Here is a 22,857-nt window from a genome sequence, read left to right as displayed (position 1 = left end):
AATGCAGCATTGTCAAAATGGTAGCCGAAGGGCACTGAGAGAAAGACAAGGAGAAATAGATGGAAAATATGCACAGGTCCTGCTGTGCACAACAGCAATCGAATTCTTTCATAACAACTGACTGATGGATCTTAGCAGATATGCAGTGGAATCTGAGAGTAACAAATAATTAGATATAACCATAAAAAGTACAATTTAGGAATGCTTATTATGCAGCAGGTATCTGTTGGTGATTTGTGTTCTTTCAATGCTTAAATAATACATAGAAAAATATCTTCATTATTCAGCAAAAATATTTAAATCTTATTTGCTTAATCATACAAAACAGTCTATAGCGATCAAGATCGTGGCATATTGACAGAGGTTTGAATAAGTGCATGTTCTTCAAGAACATACCTACTTTAACCCTACATTCATTTGGTTTAAAATTAGTCAAATCTCATAGTTCAGTGAAAACTGCAGAGAAGTAGCAGCATCAGCTAGTGGCAACCTAGCAAATGAACAGTCCACACAGATGGGGATGGAAAAGAATTTCACTGGATTTGACTGTCTGTGAAAAGGGAATTTCAGCACTTCCTGAGACTTGTTGCGAGAAGAAAAGCACCTTGGCTTATGAATTCACATATCTAGTTTCCCAAGGTGTTTTTGAAAAAATAAAGTATCTCAAAACAATATGAACTAGGCTTGGGCAATTCAACTGGAGGGCAATCTTTTTTGGTATTCAATTTTTTTGAATACCCAAATCCGTTTTCAGGAACCTCTCAAAAATCAGCTAATGGAGAAATCTGTTTTCATGTAGGCAGCCGAAAGAACCTGGAAGATCCGTCCCATTAGCGGAAAGGGGGAACTTAAGAGGCTCCTCTTTTTGTTCCTGGGGCCCCTTCCTTTCTTCCTTTCAAGAGAGCCTGGGTTTGAGGAATGGAGTTAGGGAAGCACATGAAACAACAAAATTGAAATGGCAATTTTCACAACCTTACTCATATGCTTGAGTGTTGAATATGGCTTTAAGCAATCAGGATTCATGTTTGGTCATGGAAAACTTGGGCAAGTGACTCTCTCTCTCTCTCTCAGGCTCAGAGAAATGCAGTGCCAACTTCTGCTCCCCTCAAACAAATCTTGACAAGAAAACCCTATGATAGTGCTGCCATGTCAGGGATTTGAATTTGACTCAAAGGCACACAGCAATCCAATTTGTAGACAAAAATCTGCTTCTTAAAATCTATAAAGTGGATTGTGAAGATGCTAGAAATATATAGACACATGAAGGATGTGTATACAGTGTTCCCTCACTTATCGCAGGGGTTCTGTTCCAGGACCACCTGCAATAAGTGAAAATCTGCAAAGTAGGGACACCATATTAATTTTAATATTTATACAACATTTTATATATTTTACATATTATTTTCTTACCCGCACTTCAACACCCTCCTCCCGGCCCATCCCAAGGGCACCTGCCTGACTCCCTGGCCACCGCAGACCCCAGCAGAGCCTCTGGAGCCACGCAGGCAGCAGCAAGCCAGGGAGGCAGGCCTTCCCTGCTGCACCTCAGGCCACTGCCCTTCCGGGGTCTGTGGAGGCCAGGGAGGCAGACTCTCCCCACAGCGTCTCAGGCTGCTGCACTTCCAGGGTCCCTGGTCTCCACTGGACATAAATATTTTATATTTTTAATTAATATTTTCAGAAACTCTCAAAACAGAGAGTCTGCTAAAAGTGAACTGTGAAGTAGCGAGTGAACACTATATATATGTATGTGTGTGTGTGTGTGTGTGTGTGTGTGTGTGTGTGTATATATATATATTCTACAGTTTACATGGAAAGATAAAAGGAATCATTTGAAATAGCTATCATTTTTAAACAGTTGTTCAGTTTATAAAGCTATTTGCATCTGCATCAGATGTAGAATCCATTATATAATCGAGTTCTTTGTGCAATGTTTCAAAGGATGGTCTTTCATTGGGGTCAGCATTCCAGCATTTGAACATGATGTCATACAGATTTTGAGGACAGTTTTTTGGCTGAGGGAGTCTGTACCCTTGATCCAGGTTCTGGAGCACTTGATAGCCCACCCAACCTAAAGTTTAAAAAGAGAGAGTTTGAAATAAATAAAGTATTAATCTTATTTACTAATTTACCTTACTTTTTATGCCACCCATATCCCAGATTAGGACTCAAGGTAGCTCTCAGATAAAATTGGTTAAAATCTCTCTCTCACACACACACACACACACACATCTTATTTTTATAATATGAAATTATTCTAAAAGACTACAAAGGTTAAAAAAATGTACAAAGCTCACACTCCAATATGAAACCTTTTTAAGATCACATAAAAGTTAAAAACATTGGGCACGGACCACAATTTCCTCTCTGAGAGTAATAATTACCTATTAAAAGCCTGCCTGAATAGGAATGTTTTCACCAGGGGAGCAAAAGGGAAGCAGGGAGAGGGGCAGCCTAGCATCCCTGGGAAGGGAGTTCCAGAGGATGGGGGCAACCACCGAAAAGCCTCCCACTTGTATCCTCACCAAGTGAGCCTATGGTGGTGGTAAGACTGAAAGAAAGCCTCCACCTGTGTGTCTTATTTAACATTTAATTTAATATAACAATAATAAGAACAAGGATAATGACGACAGCAGCAACAACAATAGTAATTTTGTTATCCATGGTGAGTTATTTAAATTTTTACATTTTTCTGTGGATATTGCTGAATTTTAGGAAGACAGCTAATTGGTTGGGAAATCATATTACAACAAAAATGATTCCTACTATAATTAAATATGGAAGACTGGAACCCATTGGCTTTAGTCTGCACACAGTACATTTCTGTTTGAGAAGAAGATTGCTTCCCTTGTTCGTTGTTCCTTCTGTCTACAGAAGACAACCAGATAGGTCAGTATGGGGAGAGAATTCATACAGTTTGACACCATTTTAACTGCCATGGTGCAATGTTATAGTTTTGCAGAAGCTATTTATTTAGACTTCTCTCCCTCTCACCAAGCAAATCCAGGATTCCATAGCACTGAGCTATGACAGTTAACATGGTGTCAAACCGCATTTGACACCACTACAGTGTAGGTGCACCTCGAGTTATATAGAGCCAGCAGGGTGAGACCCATAGCTGTGTCCTCCAAGACATCACTGCTGCCATCACTACAGAACCAGGGGCCTCAATCAGCCATGTTATTCTGCCCAAGGGCAGGATTAGTATCTGCTAGCTGCTTACTGTGGATTATGTTCCAGACCACAAATATGGGTCTTTTAAGTGTTTTCATTCCACATGTAGAATTTCAAATTGTTGCCAGAATTTGGGGAGAGGGGGTGACTGATTTTAGAAATGAGTTCAACATTCTGTTTCCAAAGGGACACTCACCTGTATAAGGCATTTTTCCATATGTCATTATTTCATAGAGGAGGATTCCAAATGACCAGACATCAGATTTAATACTAAATGTATTGGAGCGGATTGCTTCGGGAGCTGTCCATTTCACTGGTAGTTTTGTTTCATGTTTGGCTTCATATACATTTTCATTTTCTAGCTATTAAATTTAAAAAAAAAAGAATAATGCAGTAAAAGAAATACTGAAAGTATGGTACAACACTGTCAAGTCAAGTCAAGTAACTTTATTTATACCCTGTCCCATGGATAACAAATTGGCTATCCAGGGTATTGCTTTTATGATGTTAATTTATTTTAATGTTTTTATTATTTGTTGCTATGGATTGTTTTTATTGTGTCTGTTTTATTTGTGATCCTTGGGCTTGTCCCTCTGTAAGCCGTCCTGAGTCCCTTCGGGGAGATGGAGGCGGGGTTAAAAAATAACGCTATTATATTACTATTATTATCTCCCCGTGTGGACTCAGGGTGGCTTCCAAGTCTGCTAGATAACATGGTGTACATATGTTTACTAATCTGCATTTTTGATTTCTTTCAAATGCAACTCCTTAGTGAAAAATTAAAATTAATTTAAAAAATTTAAGCTTTCTGATAAAGAAACACTCTACATCAAATAACCTTATATGTAAAGTATTAGAAAGAATCCCTGTCTATTATCTCAACTAGTATTGATGAACTAGCAAAGATTTATGTAATTTTTGTTTCTTCAAATGATTTAGACTCAAAGCAATCCCAGATTGAAAAGTCCTAGATTTTGTTCCTGTTCTTCCTGGTTTTATACTGGGTTAAAATAAACAAATTAAGTTGGTATAAAAAGTTTCTGATCATCAAACTGGGACCTGAGAGAAAATAATCTGGGATTAACAAAATGTGTGTGGATGTGGCTGTTGCAATCCAGAGCAGGGAAACGATGCCCTAAGATAACTATCCACCACACTTGGCTGTGAAAAACAATCCTTTTTTATTGAAGAAAAATGGTACAAAATAAAGGAAAAATGCAAGTCAAAAGCCACAGCAAAATCAGCAAACATGAATTTAAATGGACAAAGCAAAACCAAAAGCCTCACTGGGAAAATACTGGAATCTGTTAGCAATCCACTAACCGTACTTGATATCCTAGAAATCTTTCCAAACTATGGCCAGGGAACCGGGAGAACTGCCAAGGTCTTCATCAATTCTGAAACGATGCCTGAACTGAGGCAATCAGCCTGGCGTATTGCAATTAAAACTCAAGAATCGGTTCCGTGAACCGCCCTTCTGTTTTGATGCCAATGTTTTTAATTCTTGAATTCGGGAGGATTGACGCAAACTGAGTGTTTTACTTCTGTCTTCCCAAATTTGGCCCCTTCTGTTGTCATTACAGTTAACAGGTGCAGAAGGGAGGGAAAGTTCAAGGTCTCCCTCTGAAACATTCTCAGGAACACTGGTACTTTCATTTTCCAAATCTACAGAAGTTCCTTCCTCACTAATTTCATGAACATTGGCATTTTCCAAACCTACAGCAGTTTCTTCCTCACTAATTTCAGGAGCATTGGCATCAAAAGGTACATTTCCACTAGCATCAGTAAATATACTTTCATTAGCATCAGGAGGAACAAACAGAGAATCAGGTTCAAGTTCAAACTCAGGCTGAACCCCAACAGTGGCCTTTTAAATCCATCTGGTTCCTTCTCAAAACCTTCAAGTACTAGCCAGCATAATTAATGGTAAAAGGGATGGAAAAAGTAGTCCAAAACAAAGCAAAGAAGAGTCATGGGAAAGAAAAAGTATCTTCAGGAACCAAATAAAAAACAGACAATTTCATAATAAGCTGTTTGAATTAGAAGTGAATAAACCACTGGCATTTTTTTTCAGGTATGTACAGTAGTATGCCAGCAGTAAAGATATTTTTGTGGCCCACATGCAACTGTTGAGTGAACCTGAGAAATTTCACAGAAGGAAAGTTTCTCATCCCCTCATTCCACCTCCACACATCTGTTTTCCTCTTTAAAAAACAAAGCTTTGGTGGTGGCAATGGGATCTTCCTAAAATTGTGGAATGAAAAATTATTGTACTTAATAATTATAGTAGCCTTTGACAATACATTAATAATAATAGTAGCAAAATTTAAAGCAGAAAGACGGGGGGGGGGAGGGGCGGACATGAAAGCACACTTAAGACTATTTTAGCATGAGCTTTCACGGATATAAATCTATTTCTTCAGATGCAGTACGGAGTGATAATAAGCCTTGGGTATAATGGAGAAATTGCTTATTGATTGTTCACAAAGCTGCTGATATCCACTACAACTAAAATATTTTTAAGGGTAGGGGATATAAGGATGGGGGATTATGGGGAGAGTGAATTGGGGGACTATTGTTTTTGTTTGTTTTGTTCTGACGTCTGTGTGTTTTTTGTTTTTCATTTCTGGTTCACTTGATTTAAGTTTCCTTTAAATTGCACCCTTTGGCATTTTAATACAAAAAAAGAAAGTTGTATTTGACCAAGCAAAGCCAGGCAGATACAATCTTTGTCTATTCATATTGAGCGTTGTTTTATCAAAGACCCTACATGCAATAGTGAAATGTCCAAGATTAATGGGGGCCTAGCATTGAAAATCCTCGATTTGACGATGACAGCAGTACAAATTCTCTGTTGGCACCAGAGGTGCAGGATTCATGTTTGGTCTTCAGAAGGAAGACAAGGAGACAGTAAGAGTTAATGCATTCAGGAACCTTTGTTTTGTGATTAATTGCTGGCACTGAAGAGCTATTGACTTTAATAATCATCATTTAAACAGTTCTTGGCCTTAAAAGGCAGACTGCAAGAGATTTAAATTAATATATTGGTTCAAAATGGCACCAGTTAATTTTGGCAAAGTAAGCTGACAAATACTGGGAAATAAATGGCGAATTATTTACACAAGTTACAAAATTGAGGTTTTCTAAGGTTAGCCTGCTTGCTTCCTGAGACCAACTATGTGAGATTTTTTTATTGTACTTTCTCTAATACTTGAGAATATATTATGATGCCCCTGTGATTTGAATGAAGTCCGCAAGTGCTGGTGTAAAATTAACACATTTACAGCAGCAGTTCTTTATTTTATTATATAGACTTATACAAAAATAACTGTCTTGAGTCCCTATATTAAGAGAAAGATGGGATAAAAATAAATTAAATCAATAAAAAATAAGCCAATGATTCTTCCAAATTTTGAGCTGCTAGAACATAATGCATACACCTTTGGCATAAAGAGATGGTGCGCTTCTCCAGAGAACATACAGGTGTCCCTCAATACACTGCTTAGGAAAATGGATACTGAAGTCTAACAACATCTGGAGGACCACAGGTTGCCCATTTTTAATCTAAGACATTGTTAATTGATTAATTCCTGCATTACATGACGACTATGAATCACAAATGGACCCTGGATACATATAATACTTTCAGGCACGGATTTCAAGCAATGCACTACTCCAATCTACCTGGAAAACACGTGCAAGTCCAAAATCTGCCACTTTGTAAACACTGTGATCACCAACAAGCACATTTCTGGCTGCCAAATCACGATGGATATAGCTCTTAGATTCAAGGTATGTCATTCCTGAAGCAACTTGAGCTGCCATGTCAATCTGTTGTGACAAGTGGATCATACAACCTCCATCATCTGTAAAGAAGAAAAATAACTTGCAGAAATGGAGGAGTATCAAGATCTTAACATTGGTAGTATTAATCCAGACAATCAAGTGAAAGATTAAAGTCACAAACTGAACAGTTGGTTCAGACTCAACAACTAGTAAAGAATAGAGAGTACAGGAAGGGCATAATTTCCTTAAGTAATGAATATAGAATACCTATATTTGTTTTGGTTTTGCTGCTCATTGGTTTATGTATGGCTTATGTTAATTTAATATGCTGCACTCATTGCATGAAAACACCTACAAATCAAGTAATTGATTTGAAGCTATTTTATCAAGTGATGCAAAATCTGACTGTATTTGCCATATGTCTTTTACAATTTCTGGCTTTACAAGTCCAAATATTAGGTTGTAAAGGGCGAAATCCTATGCATATCTACTGAGAATTAAGTTTTGCTGACTTAACTAGGCCTTGTTGGTACAGTATAAATCATGTCTTTCATACTGTCATTAATGTGATTTGATGGTTTGGGCTTTCAAGTAGGGTTTCAGGATGTTTGTGTACTGCCATGACATTTACTGTCTATAAGCATAAACGTTAGATTTTCCTTAACCATACAATAGAGAGGAGTTTTAGCAGGGCTGTTTTATTTTAATCCTGCTATTAAATGGAGTCACATCTGAAAACAAATAAAGTGTTACTTTTCTAATATTTTCCCATCTGGAAATTTTTGTGATGGCCTCATCAGAAAATAAAGGTGCCACATTCTCAGCCACCCAAATGGACAATTTTGGAGAATTTCAAATTTTGGAATTCCAGATAAGGGATGCTCAGCTTGTAGTTTGAACTGATTTTATAAGTATACATATATTGATTTTGTACATGTCCATGTGCCTTCAAGTCCCCTCTTGACATATGGTAACTCCATGAATTTTGCAGGTTTTCTTTGTTGAGGAATTCTTAGAGGTGGTTTTGCCAATGCTAGTTTGGGCATGGTATTCATTGATTGTATCCCATTAAGCACTCCAAGTGGCCAGATACTGGTCAAAGGACATTTAATCAGCTACCAAACTCACAAATTTTGTATTTTGCCTGTTTGTTTGCTTTGTTCTGTTAGAAATGTAATATAATTGACTGGTTGCCCTAACACGACAAATAAATAAATCCCATTAAAATACTAAACAGGGTTGATCCTGCTTTGCTACCAAGATCAGATGGGTTCCAGTGTCTTTAGGATATTTTGTGCTTTACACAAGCTATAAGCAAACAAAAAATAAGTAAAGAATGTTTGGAGAAGTGTGAAAAACTATGATCAATTGTACTGCAATTCCCATATTACCCCAGGATGTAACAATTAGTTCGATGCATTTTAAAAACAGACTGAAACTCCTGTTTCCAATATGTCTTTTTTAAATGTGAGATTTATCTAGTTGCTAAATTGTGGTCTTTTGCTTTCCCACTATCCAGGCTCAAACTGGAGGCAATGAGGCTGTTTGAGTGACTGAGTTTTTATTCAAGACTGTAGGGAATGAAAATAGCCTGAAGAGATAGAGGGGGGAATGAGTGACAGGTAAGGGTCTTGGCAGACATGCAGTGAAAAAGAGAAATGTGTTGTGATAGCAGATCTTAGAGCAGGAGCAGCAGCTGTTATGCCTTCACCTTAGAGTTGCTCCTTTCCTTACCCAGCACCGAGATTTGCTTTTCATGTATTGCTTATGTATGGTGAAAGCAGTGGAGGATTTTCTGGAACTGGTGAGTGGATGGATGGAAGAAATCCAATCTACTTCTGTAAGAGCTAAAAAATGATCCCTGATTTAAATCAGATCTTCTTTAGTGTGGAATTGTATTTAAAATAGCTTTGCCAATGCTAATGAGAATGCTGCAGTCCAACAATACAATACTGCACACCAGAGAGAGTTGTGCTTTCTGAGTTTTATGCTTTAGGAAAGAGAGGAGTCACAGTTTGCAATCTTATGCAACTGAATGGAGAGAAAGTGCCCCTCCACACAGCCCTATAACCAGAATATCAAGGCAGAAAATCCCACATTATCTGCTTTGAACTGGGATATATGGCAATGTGAACTCAGATAACCCAGTTCAAAGCAGACATTGTGGGATTTTCTGCCTTGATATTCTGGGATATAGGGCTGTGTGGAAGGGCCCTGTATTTCCTTCTAGGCATTCAGTACTTGCAATGACAACTACTACTCCAAAGCATGTTTATTCATCATTTTGTTTTGCAGCTTGTTTTGTTGCTGGCTGAACTACTCTTATGTAATTTGTAAGGCCACCACCACTCATTCCCAATGACTGTATTCATAATTCCGTGTTTTTGAAGGCAGTGACTGTGTGCACATTTCTAATATAATGCAAACAACAGAATACACCCTTGATATCTAAAATAAGAGATGTCAAGGCCCAGGTCTACCTAAAAGCAGTAGGCTATAATTTGGAACTACTTCTTCCTAAACTCTCATTTTTTTGTGGCTGGTAATGCTTGCTCACTGATGAAATAAAAACAAAGGGGTGGTAACATACTGAGTCTCACAATAGTGCTTAACTGATCTTCATGTTAATCATGAGGACCCAGTACCTGAAAAACCACATGCATAGCAGTTAGATTGTCTGCTGTTAGTCAGACAATCATAGCAGTTAGATTGTCACATCTTCTAATTCTAATGACTGCTTAATATAATGATGGTGAATTTTTCAAGAGAAAACAGAATGATTGCTCAAACCAGAATTAACAATTGTGGGAAAATGAGTAAGACTTAGGTTCAAAACTCAGCTTAGCTATGCAGTTTACATGAAGACGAGGCTAAAGCTAAACAATTTTATAGGGTTTTTTTGTTATGACAATTGAAAGATAGACAAAAACATGCACAAGATATAAAATGGAAACAGCAAATTGGCAATTGCTTTCCCCACTGAACTACCCTGAATGGTTTGTTAGGTGATCCCTCGTTGGCTGAGTAGGATAGTCTTCCATGATCAGTATTCTTGTGGATCCTTAGGTGGCTGTGGAGCCCTATTCTTGACCTGCATTTTCTCCCACAGTGAGGACATTGGTTTCCAGGTGGAAGGCGGCCTCGGTCGGGGTTGGCTTGACGTGACTTCCTCCTGGCACGTTTCTCCCTTTCACCCTCCATTCATGCCTCTTTAAATTCTGCAGCACCGCTGGTCACAGCTGACCTCCAGCTGGAGCGCTCAAGGGCCAGGGCTTCCCAGTTCTCAGTGTCTAAGGCAGAGATTTTAAGGTTGGCTTTGAGCCCATCTTTAAATATCTTTTCCTGTCCACCAACATTCCGTTTTCAGTTCTTGAGTTCAGAGTAGAGCAACTGCTTTGGGAGAGGGTGGTCGGGCATCCGGACAACGTGGCCGATCCAGCGGAGTTGATGGCGGAGGACCATCACTTCAGTGCTGGTGGTCTTTGCTTCTTCCAGCATGCTGACATTTGTCCACTTGTCTTCCCAAGAGATTTGCAGGATTTTCCGGAGGCAGCGCTGATGGAATCGTTCCAGGAGTTGCATGTGACGTCTGTAGACAGTCCAGGTTTCGCAGGCATATAGCAGAGTTGGGTGGGCAATAGCTTCGGTTTGTTCCAATGTTCCTCAACATTTTTGGGGTGTTCTGTGGGTGGATGGTCTTTGAGTGCTGTTTGGAGAAGGGCTTGTCTGGAGGGCTCCTGAAGGGCTTGGGTGTTCATTTTGCACCTTGTCTTTCTTCCTTGGAGTCTGCGCTTGGGGGTGATCTTGATAGCCATCGTGGATCGGATTAGCCTGTGGTCTGTCCAGCAGTAGTCTTGATGGACTATCACCTTGTCGTGGTGAGGGGGCTTGCGTGTTCCAAATAACCTGCAGTCACAATGACTGGAGTCGTCCAGGAGTGGCCACAGGGGAAGTTCCAGTCCAAGCACAGTCTGAAGACCCAAAGACCTCAATGGTGGAGCAGGCAGAAGATAACATGGTACATGTTACAATGGCTGTGAAGGCGGAAGAGGGCTGCAATAGATTCAGAAGCCATGGTCATTGTGTTAAACTACACCACCAGTGGAACCTCAGTCTGTGAAGACTCTGTGTTGATCAGTTGTGCACTGACCTCCACACATTAAAAAAAACTCACGCACAGGATTCTGAGGATTCTGAACATTATAATCACAAAAAATTGTTTTTCCCAAGTTTTGACATTAGTCTTCATACAACATTGCAAACTGAAATGTCTCCTACTCACTTTGGAGATATTCTAGCAGGCTTCCATGTCTCATCAGTTCAGTAATAATATAAATAGGATCCTCTAGAGTGCAAACCGCATAGAGTTGTATCAGTTTTGGGTGTCTCAAATTTTTCATTATATGTGCTTCCCTCAGGAAGTCCTTTGGATCCATCGAACCTGAAATGAGAACAACCACAAAAGACAATTATTCCACGTTTATCAATTCCTGCATGCCCTGCAGATTTGTGTATTAATAACTATGTGTGCTTTGGGTTTTTTTTACTAGTCATATGGAACACCACTTAAGAAATTAATGGAGGTGAAAAATGGCAAAGACAAATGTGGGTTCTGTATTACTTTCTTAAGTTAATAAAAAAGATAACTATTGCTGCTGCTCTGTCCCTGTCCACAACCAAAAAATCCCCCATAAAGGCTATTGTTCATTTTATGACTAAAGCTAGAGGGATGTTTTATTGGTTTCACTGTGGCTCCTAGATGCTAGAAAGGTAGCAATGATTAGAAACGCAGAGGTAATTTTCAACATTAATTGTCTACAGCAATCCCTCTAACTCATGACCTAAGCCATAATGATTCACTTCTTCATCACCTCTGAGCCACATTGTTGCAGCTTATTATATCTTGGAACAGAACATACTTATTACTTCACGCTTTATTGTAATCTTCACAGTCAAGAAGTGAAATACAATGTTCTGCTGTACCTCAAAAGCAGTATGTTTGCCAAGTCAGATTTTGGAAGCTTCCCAGACTTAGGAGAACTGCACCTTATCCATACTTGTTCCAGCAATATTTATTTTAAAAAGAAATCGTGTAAAACACAGTGAAATTACTAGTGAATATAGAAGCAGGCAGACTGCACCAGGTAACACCATTAGATGTAGTGACACCCAATAGGGCAGTTACTCACTGTTCATCTCAAGACACAAACACCCCAGTCATCCTTGTCTGTGTACTAGGGGTGCCTCTGTCGTCCATCCACTATAGCTGCTTGTCGGGGTAGAGTGCTACTGTTTCCTGGTGGTCCCTTCTGGGTCTGGGCAGGCTACCAGCCAGACTAGGAAAGGGATGCAATAGCAGCAGTAGCGACTGCTTACTCCTCCCCTTCTCTAGAAAAACACACAGGGCAAGGAAGTGAGAGGGAATGGAGAGCGAGACAGGCAATGGGTGTTAGGCTGCTGTGCCGGAATGAGAGGTGATGAAGTAGGCAATGGTGAATCCCTCTCTTCATCTGCTGAATCCACTCCCTTGTCCTCTCTCTCCACAGTTCCACATCCCAATCATGGGCAGTGGCAATGTGTGTGTGGGGGGGGGGGAGGGGGGGGTTAGAACCTGGTACTGTTACCAGGGAGGGAGGTTCGGGGCTTTAGGTCAAGTTGCTACAAAGGCATCCTCCTCCCCCTCCTCTTCTGCAGCTCTCTCCCAGTCCCCTTTCATGGGGCCTGGGAGATTTCCCAGACCCCTTTCAAACTACACACTTATAGCTTAATGATTCCACATTAATTGCCATGTGTCCAACCTATGGAATTTGGGTATTTGTAGTGTGATGAGTCACTAGAGCACTCTGGCTAAGGATTCTCAATATTCCTTCCTAAACAAGAAATTCAAAAGTTGCACAGGAACCTCCCTACCTCTGAGGATGCTTGCCATAGATGCAGGAGAACATCAGGAGAGAATGCCTCTAGAACATGGCCATATAGCCCGAAAAAGCCTACAACAACCCAGTTGCACAGGAAGTTGCCATAGTAAAGATGAACCAAAGTGCTATATTTGTATAATGTGGCAAGACCTCTAGGCCATTCTCCTAGGACTTCATCCACTCTCACAAGGCCTTTTTCCATCCCCATCTCTCTTACAAGCCAACAAAAAACTGGCAATACCAAAATCCAACTTCAGAGCTGGTGCCAGAATACAGAAATATAGCTGTGAAAACTTGTCCACATGAGGAGTCCACTAGACTTATAAATACTGCTGGCATAATTTGAAATACACAAACACAAATGCACACTACTACCATGGACCCAACAGTGATGCTTTAATAAAATATGTTAAAGATATTCATGAGACTGCATTGCATTTCTGAAAATTCCTGCCAGCTTAATTAGAAATCTTATGACTCTCTGCGTAAGGTTAATTGGATCCCTTTCTAAAATGTAAAGGATGTAGAGTTGACTAATCATTTGGCCTTTTATTTCAGCAGTAGCAGGATCAAAGACCAGTTTCTATGCAATTGGAGAGAAAATGGACTGAAGTAAATGTGGATTTATCTTGTGAGCTACTTAATAGTGCAACATTTCACCCTTCAATATTCCTAGAAATATTGTTTCTACACTATTTTTTATTAAACAGATAAATTGTTTCCTTCCATATCGCACAATAAATGTTTTACTACACCTTCATAATACACTAATATTTTATACACTAGAGGAAATATTTCCACAACCTTTTGATGAGTATTGATCCAATTAACTGCAAACATAAATACTAATAACACACACATACACATGTGTGTGTGTTATTAGTTGCATAGAATGGATACTGAATGTTTTAAAATCTGAATAAATGAAATGAAACCAAGTCTGAATACAATTAAATTAAAACCCGTAGATCTCTGAAGAGTTAAAGACAGATCAAAATAATATATGTAGTTTCTACAAATACATTTGATATTGCATTTACATTTACTATTTACTGTAAATTGCCAAGAGAATTGAAGCAAGCCTTACCAGCATCCAGCTGATTATTTTGAAAGGACATTGACTATTTGCTTTCCACTTTCATAAAAACAGGAATTAAATTTTACTAAGCATTGGCCACAGCCTTTTGCCCAAAATGTCATGCTGAAGCACTACAAATAGAACTAGACAAATTTAGGAATGAAAGGAAATAGAGAGCAATCATAGGATATTACAAAGGGAAAGGATTGGGAGCAGATGTAAAGGTAAACACTGGTTGACTGTTACCAAACAAACATTCTGGCACCAGCAAGGTGTTGAGTAGATGGTCATTGGGAACCCTGCCAATTATACGATTTGAAGCTTGGGTTCATGCTCACTCTCTTTCCCCTTCTCCACAAATCTGCATGTGAGAGGGGGGAGGCAGGGGTGCCATAAAATAATTTGCACTGGGAAGAGAGCAGAGACAGATACTGGAGGCAGAAATTTGCCTGAAATCCTTTGGGGAGCATGTGGTCCATGAGCCATATGTTGGGCAGGTTTGTTTCAAATGCTTGACTGCATTGCAAGAAATTTGTAATTGACATTAAATCCCATTTTGGAGAAAAGGTGGAATATGAAATAAATAAATAAAGGTATGAATTTCCTGAATTTCAAGCAGTGGTCTCAATTAAAACACATTATCTGAATCAATGGAAGCTATTAAGTCAAAGCCTTGGGTAAGTTCCATTGATTCAGTGGGCTCGCTCTATTTGGGACTGACAGCTGGAGTTAATTGTGAAATTGCAGTCCTCCTTCTACTTAGAAATGCAGTGCACAACAGTCTTAGTTAGCATGATAAAGAATGTTAGGAATTGGGGGAACACATCACCTGGAGGATTACAGTTTGCCTATCCAGGATTTAAGCCACTGAAACGTGAGTTGTATGAAATGTGTGGATGTTGAATACTTTGATTTCATGGAAAAGGGATTTTTCAAGCTGTCTGTTGAGAGCATGGCTCAACTGTTTTAAAAAGATTCCCCAGGTACATAAATATCAGATAGAGGAGACATGTGGTCAGCACTTTTAGAAAAATTCATCCAAGTAAGAAGATAAGCATGCATTCATGCAGATACCACAAGCTGTCAGGAGTTGGCTTTCAGTTCCCTGAATTAAACAGAAGCACGCACACATGGAGCAACAAAACGTAAAAGAAAAAAGCCATTCATGAATCTCATGCATATTTTAAAGGATATATTAAAATGTATCATACAGGTTAAAAGTAATTTTTTCTTATATTTCCTTCTGTTTCTATCTATTTTTTTCTCTCTCCAGTGAGCTCAAGGCGACATATCCTGCTCCTATCAGCCTCTCTGAGGCATGTTAAGCTGAGTGAGAATGACTGGCTTTAGGTCAACCTGTATGATTCACGGCACAACAAGGACTAGGATCTGGGTTTCCCAAGCACCATACCAACTCAATCCCTAACCATTAGTTTCATTGGCACTAGTGAAACAGTGAAGAATCTTAAGCTATACCACATATATTTAACATATTGGTTAGATTAACTCTGAGAAGTCACTCCAGACTGATTCCCTTGTATATAAGATCTTGAAACAGAACTGTTAAAATGCTTTGTGGGTAATTGATTACAACAATAAATATATTGAGCTAAGGAAGCATTCTGGGCAATATACAGAAGATATGCATTAAGATAGCAGAAGATGAACCACTTCCTCCACAATCAACCGGTGAATCTATTGTTCTCAGTTTCTACTGTAGTAAAATCTTCCTGCACCCAAAGCAAAATATAATTTGTCAGTAGTAAGTGCAGGTTCAAATCCCATTTTTGAATAAATAAGAAACAAAGTATAAAGCATTATGACAACAAATTGCACTTTCAATTCACTCGTGTTAATTAGTGCTCCTAACCACTGAAACTGAAGAATATGTTACTGAAATCCAAATACTTTTAGGTTTTAAGTTTGTAAATCATGCAGAGTGTTATAGTGGGGTACTGAATTACTCAATAAAAACTGTGTTGGATTGAATTTGCATATTTCATATTTAAAGTAGTTTCTAGATCCAATTATAAAATAACTTAGAAGTTTCAAATTGGTATAAATCAAATCACATTTCCCAATCTGTTTTGCACATATACATTTTGCGTACAAATATTATTCTAAAATTAACTAATTTAAAATGTAGTGAAATTTGACCACCTGTTCATACCTGCTGCTTTATTGGATTACAAAATCCCATTCTTACTTTCATTTTTTAAAAGAATCATAACAAACATCACAATGCTGTAATATTGCTCCAGATTTATCATGTTGTAGATGGAAAATTCTAAGTCATCAGGGAACAGTTTGGGTGGAAACAGGTAGTACAGCTAGATAAAGCTTTTGTTTCAGTCCATACAGGAGGTAATAGTAGGTGTAGTTAAAGTGTGAGGTTAAAGCAGGGCTACCGAGGCAAAATCACTATTTACTCATTATATAAGCATATTGAATCAATGCACTAGACCCATTTTTATTTCCATCACTCAGGCAAAGAGCAACAATTCTGAATATGTGAGCGGATAGTTTCCACGGATGCTTTCCATGCTAACAATGAACATCTACCCTTTTCTGAGAGCTTCATTGTTTTTTAAATGTATATAACAAGAAGGTTTCATGTAGTTCTCCCAATCCCACAATAGTTGAGCCTAATGATCTGGCACAAATGAGCAAGAGTTTTTCAACAATTACCCAGAAAATTGAAACCAACTAGAGAGAACATTAAATAATTACAGGTTGAATATCCCTTAACAAAATGTTTGAGACCAGAAGTGTTTGTTTTGTTTTTCACCTTTTGGAATACCTAAATTTGCATAATACCTAAATTTGTATCTTGGAGATGGAATCCAAATCTAACATTTTCTGCTTCATATACTTCTTATATATGTATTTTATTACTTTCTTGTAAGAAACAAGGTGGAACTATTAGAACTATGTCAGCCACCCATGGGGGCAATTTGGGATTTCAGAATTCTGGGCAAGGGATGCTCAACCAGAGACTGAAAACTATTCAGCCAAACAGAAAATTGAGATATAGACAGAATCATCTGAAAATTGGAAATTCAAAATACTCAAGTTTGTGTGTTTGAGTGGGAAAGGGACTGCAGATATAGATATAGATATAGATATAGATATAGATATATAATGCCTGTAAGAAATTGAGGTTTGTTTTCATCTCATATTTTCAGTATTCCACACACAAGCCTGTTCTCACTTCTTCTGGCATCAGATGGGACCTTTGGGGCTATAATTCTACACTGTAACTGTTGTGTAGGAAAGTCTAGGGGAGCAGATATGATAATAATGATGTTGAAGAGAAAGAGAAACAGTGAGTGAATATTCAATGGACAAATTGGTCTGGCCCACTACATTTTTGTCATGTTAGAGTTAAGTATATTTCTGGTGGGAAAACACTGAAGGAAGAAACAGATTGCACATTTTAAAATGAGAAATGATGATGATGGGGGCAATGACAGAATATTTCAGCAGTTCTCAGATGAAAACAATTGTCAATTTTAGAGGAACTTATTTACTTGTACTTTTTAACCAAGGCATTGATTTAACCCAAAGCTGATTTACAATTATAAAATAGTGAAAGAAGAAAATAATTCAGAGAAGCCTTCAACATACCTGGTTTTAATGTTTTAACAGCCACAGGCGTGGTATTATTCCACAAACCTTCCCAGACTTCACCAAACTGGCCAGAGCCCAATTTCTTCAAGAACTGCAGGGAGTTTCGATCTATCTCCCACTGATCAACAGTGTGGTATGACAGACCATTAGTTTCTGGTACATTTCTCTGGGTAAGAATAAAATAAAAACATGCATAAACTTTGTTTACTTTTAAGAAGTACTGTGTTGTCACTGCACATGAAGAACACAGCTGGTTACACCTTTATTAAGAGGCAGTGGGCTAAAGCAAAAGTGTAGCCAGTGAACAAAACGACCATGGCAAATTTCTTCATAAGGGCCTTAAGGTGTTTCTAGCTATAAAGGCAATGCTTCCTGAAAGTTTCATACTATCAAAGCAGTATGGAACAGTTAATCAACTCTGAAGGAGAGTGTATGTTGTTGTTTATTTGTTCAGTTACTTCCAGCTCTTCGTGACCTCATGGATCAGCCCATGCCAGAGCTTCCTGTTGGCTGTCACCACCCCCAGCTTCTTCAGAGTCAAGCCAGTCTTACTTCAAGGATAACATCCATCCATCTTGCCCTTGGTTGGCTCCTCTTCCTTTTTCCTTCTATTTTCTGTCATTCTATTTTGGTTTAATATAACAGGACTCCATGGAGAAACTTTTTTCAGATTTAAAAAGGAGCCATTCCATACCTAAAATAATCCAGGGACAAAATGTGGCAAAAGTATCCCCCAAATTACTTCTGCAGCTCCTGAGGGCCACAAAAACTGTCCTGGGGCTTCATGCGGCCTATGGGATGCACCTTGCCACCCCCTTGCTGCCATAGCTACAACCTGGACTGTCATCCTGTTGGGAAATAGTCTATCCCAGCATAGATATTCACACATTATTGTGTGCATTTCTTATAAAACAAGATATGTTATACATAAAGCTTGAAAGTTCCCATTAATAGCTCTGTAATTCTTTTTGAACCTGAAAGGTAAAAAATATCCTTAGATGACAATGATTGATTACTATTATAGTTACCTATATTCCCTTTAATGTTTTGATTGGGACATAACATGATTGATTGAGACACAAAGAAGGCAAGCTTTAAGAACAATGACATAGTACCTATAGGAACCTGATGGGATTGTTTTTAGAGGCAGTACTTATAGAGAACAAGAATTATATGGTTGGTGGTTTCATGTCAGTATAAATTTACTTTATGATGTACCTTCATAAACCATGAACTAGCATGCTTCTCTCCTCCCCCCCAATACAATTATACATGATGATACATTTTTCATTTCTGTGAATGAAATGGAACAGTCATGTATGATTTCCTAAAGCAATCATGATGGCAGGGAGTAGGAGAATTAAGTGCTTATCAACTAATCCCAAAAATGTTCTCTCTATTTTCAAAGGGAAAAAAATATGCCCTGAAAGCACCCTACCTTTATACATGGGTTCCCAAGTTTTACACACAACCCATCACTGGAAGTACTATAGTGTCTGACAAGATCATTCAAACTCTGAAAAGTTTTTCTTCGTGTCACAAAAAAGTTGCCGTCTTCCAGTTGCTTGATTTGATAGTGCTTCACATTCTCATCACTCCGCACTAGGAAATTAAAATAAGGGAGGAATTTCAGACACATGAAGATAACATGTGGGGAAACATCCAATCAAGTATTTTGTGGCTAAATTCTAGGAACTGAACAGTGAGGAACTCAGTGACTTATTTTACAATTACAGGTACAATTCTGACAAGGATGTGAGTAGCTATTCACTTTCCTTCTCTGATAACTGCTGGTTGTGTACCACAACACACTTTTCATGTATCAAAGCAACTGAGTATTTCTGGATATGGGATTTTGAACCTTTGCTGTGATTCCTAGCACTAGCAAGGAGTGAAGGTATCATCACCAGGGGCTTTGAAGGAAGGGGCAGTGTATGTTTTCCTTGCTGCCTCTGGCTCGGCTCCTGAGGACTCACTCCTGGCAGAACTGAGGCCCTGACTCTACAAATCGAGGCCAGCAACAACACCTGGCAAGTGATAGCTCACAACTGGCTCGGGCCATGGGCTCTTCCACAATCCACTTATGACAGCACAACTGTCAAAATCTGTGTTCCTCTGGACTTTTACCAAACTGATCAATAACCTTTTGCTATCATCAGATAAGACTCTCCCCCCCCCCCACCTCCCCAAGGACCTCATATCACATTTACCATCCCCAAAAAGGCCCAGGTTGTTTTTTGCCTTCCCCAATCTGTACCTAGAGAACATTGTGTTTTGAGGGCATTGGAGGAGTGGGTGGGTATTAAAAAAGGGCTGAAATGCTATGGAGAGGGAGATTAGGGGTAGTGGGGGAAAGGTGTCTACGTTGTTATATTGCAGCAATATCATAACTTATAATAATTGGTTTTTTAATGCATAGATTTTTTTTCTTAACCTTTATAGTTTAATGTATATGCTTACTGTTTTTATATATTTGTACATACAGCATTGAATTGTTGCCAATTTGTAAGCCGCTCTGAGTCTCCTTTGGGGTGAGAAGGATGAGGTATAAATATAGTAAATACATTTACTATATTTCTTTATATATCTTCTTGTTAACTGCCTTCAAATCCACTTTAACTTATGGTGACCCCATGAATGAGAGGCTTCCAATTCATCCTATCATCAGTAGCTCTACTAGGTCTTGTAGATTCAGGGCTATGGCTTCCTTGGTTGAGTTTATTCATCTACAATACACTCTTCCTCTTTTCCTACTGTCTCCTGCATTGCCAAGCATTATTGTTTTTTTATAGTGAGTAAACTACTCTCCGAAGGTTCCCAAAGTATGGTGCCCTCGGTTCAGTCATCCTAAATTCTGAATGAGAGTTTGAGGAGCTGTGCTACACAGGTTTTTATAGAGAGATACATTCTGCCACTGAGGCATGCAAGTCCTATCCATGTATCCATGAAACTGGTACGTGCAGTTTCATTTATCAGACAAAATATGTCATCTATGTCCTCTCTAGGCATTTTCTAGGTCCTCTTGTGCAATTCTAAAGTATTTTTAGGCCAGTTCTTTATTTTAATGGGGTTCATGATTATTCACAATTTTGCATATCCACACAAAGTCTGGGAACATTTCCCTCACAGATGCAGGGGTTGTGCTACATTCATTCCACAAACCTGATTCCCACAACATTATAGTAAGGCACATAGTACAGAGAGGATCAGACATGGCTAATTGAACAGTTTTTGGGGTTTTTTTTTTACTGATCATAACTTTTATTGATTTTCTTTTTTTTTATTTAGAAGTTCATATATCAGACTTGTAACAAATGTTCACCACTTACAGTTGCATACAAAAATCATAAAAGCATACAATCACAGATCTGAAAGGGACTGCAAGGTCAATCCATTCCGACCATTTGCCATGGAGGAATTCCTAACCAAAATAAAGTGACAAAAAAACCCTAAACCATATAAAAATAACCTCTAAAGATAAGTAACTCTGACCATGATTCACCAAATGGAAAAAACATTACTAGAATTAAAAAAAGTACTGTTCCATTATCCGAGTGTAGGCCACTAGGAGCCACTAGAGAGAGAATGATAATTCATTTTATGGGGGTGGGCAGTAGATTGAAGGAGTAAAACAAACTGCATTGAGTCGCCTGTCAAGAGCTGAAAAATGCGGTATAGAAATAAAGCAAATAAATAAATAAATAAATAAATATTTCCCTTGTTTTCCTGTTATTCCCCCCACCCATGTCCTCATCATGGAAAAAACCCTCCTTTATGATTTGGGGAGGGGAAATAATTAGTGAAAACAGGGGGAATGGTTTTCCTCCTTCAATTCCCCCCACCACCACCCACCCCCAATGATGTCCTTCTATCTCTAGTGGCACCTAGTGGCCCCAGTCTAGATAATGGAATACTACAAAAAAGAATTTTAAGAGATCAATTCTATGAGCTGAGTTATTTGATATATATGACCAGACACTGCGTAACAGGGACATAAAATTAACTCTGATGCTCCCTTTCTGTAAATCTGCATTTTCTTTGTGTTTTTGTTTTGTACTTTTAGGCTGGATATTTCCACTTGTATGGAAATTCAGATATGTTTTGGAATGCACGTTCCTTATGTTTTCTACACATTTTTATTCGTAAGCACTTTAGTACACCATTTTCATACTGAAAATGTATTTACATTTTTCAAACATTTGTAATTAGAATTGAGTGCATGTATTTGTATTGACTGTATACTTTTATGTATGTATACTTTTGGGGGGAAAGCATAGGGAACTTGTGTTTCCTTCCAGTGATGGAAAGGCTAAAGATATGAACATAATTTTGTTAATAATCTTGTATCCATGAACTGTAAAATATATTTTAAACCCCCTGCTTAATACAATTAAGCACTAAAAAAATTAAGAATAAAGGCAAGTCTTCTATTAGAAGTACCCTGTGTTCACCTAATGTGTAATCAGTGCATTTTAGAATTAAAAGTGTCTTTGTCAACTGCTTCTTCAACTGCTTCACCTGGTAGGCTTGATTCATACATTAATATATATTTATAAGCAAAGAATAAAAATGAGTTTTTAAATGTGTGAGTAATTGGTATTAGTGGCCTATTAGCATTCATGTAACTTCGTGAGAGAAGCACTTACAATATGACCTCTGTATTCATTTCTAGGAATTTGCTCTAGTGAGACTCCATGGTAACAACTGAAAAAAATACCATAGAATTGCTTGGAGAACCTAGAAAATTCCTAGATATAATGTATTTTGGCAAATGTAGGTAGGGAAAACTGTGGGCACCTGTCCCACAGGTATGGGGGTTGTGCTGTATAGATTTTAAATGAGCAAAATATAGGAAAGATTTAATTTAAAATGGTAAATATTTGCCAGAAGAAAGAAGAGATGAAAGTTTTGATACCTGACAGGGAGAATTCACTCCTTTGACTTTCACTTTTTCTGATTAGGAAAGAGCCTTCCTGGTTATCGGGACAGAGCAGTTGTCTCTCGGCATCTGCTCGTGTAACATCTCCAAAATACCATCTAAAGCAGAGAAAAATGCAGAACTGATTAGTGAATCTAACCTAAATTTGTACCAAGAAACATATAATAAAACAAATCACCTCATTAGTTGGGTACTAAGGTTAAATTTGCCAATAAAAATGTATTGCAGCAACCAGTTTTATCGTAAAATGTTCATTTATCTGGGTGATTCTCCACAAGCTTGCAACCCCCAAATACATTTACAGAGAGACTTTAGTAATTAGCGGCATTAAA

General features: G+C 38.3%; 1 protein-coding gene across 1 annotated transcript in view; it reads right to left on the bottom strand.

Moving 5' to 3' along the window:
* Positions 1-1,844: 1,844 nt before the first annotated feature.
* Positions 1,845-22,857, bottom strand: part of FRK (fyn related Src family tyrosine kinase) — a 39,983-nt gene continuing 18,970 nt past the window's right edge. Inside the window, exons 2-8 of the mRNA XM_060753201.2 lie at positions 22,502-22,623; positions 19,025-19,188; positions 17,584-17,752; positions 11,243-11,401; positions 6,859-7,040; positions 3,371-3,536; positions 1,845-2,071 (exon numbers count right to left, since the gene is read on the bottom strand). Coding sequence (XP_060609184.2) covers positions 1,863-2,071; positions 3,371-3,536; positions 6,859-7,040; positions 11,243-11,401; positions 17,584-17,752; positions 19,025-19,188; positions 22,502-22,623 — 1,171 coding nt within the window. The 3' untranslated portion in view covers positions 1,845-1,862. The remainder of the gene's footprint in view (positions 2,072-3,370; positions 3,537-6,858; positions 7,041-11,242; positions 11,402-17,583; positions 17,753-19,024; positions 19,189-22,501; positions 22,624-22,857) is intronic.

Source organism: Anolis sagrei, chromosome 1 (assembly GCF_037176765.1).
Source record: "Anolis sagrei isolate rAnoSag1 chromosome 1, rAnoSag1.mat, whole genome shotgun sequence".
Lineage (NCBI taxonomy): Eukaryota > Metazoa > Chordata > Lepidosauria > Squamata > Dactyloidae > Anolis > Anolis sagrei.
Note: the sequence above shows the minus strand (reverse complement) of the source record. Positions and strands in the feature narration are given on the sequence as shown.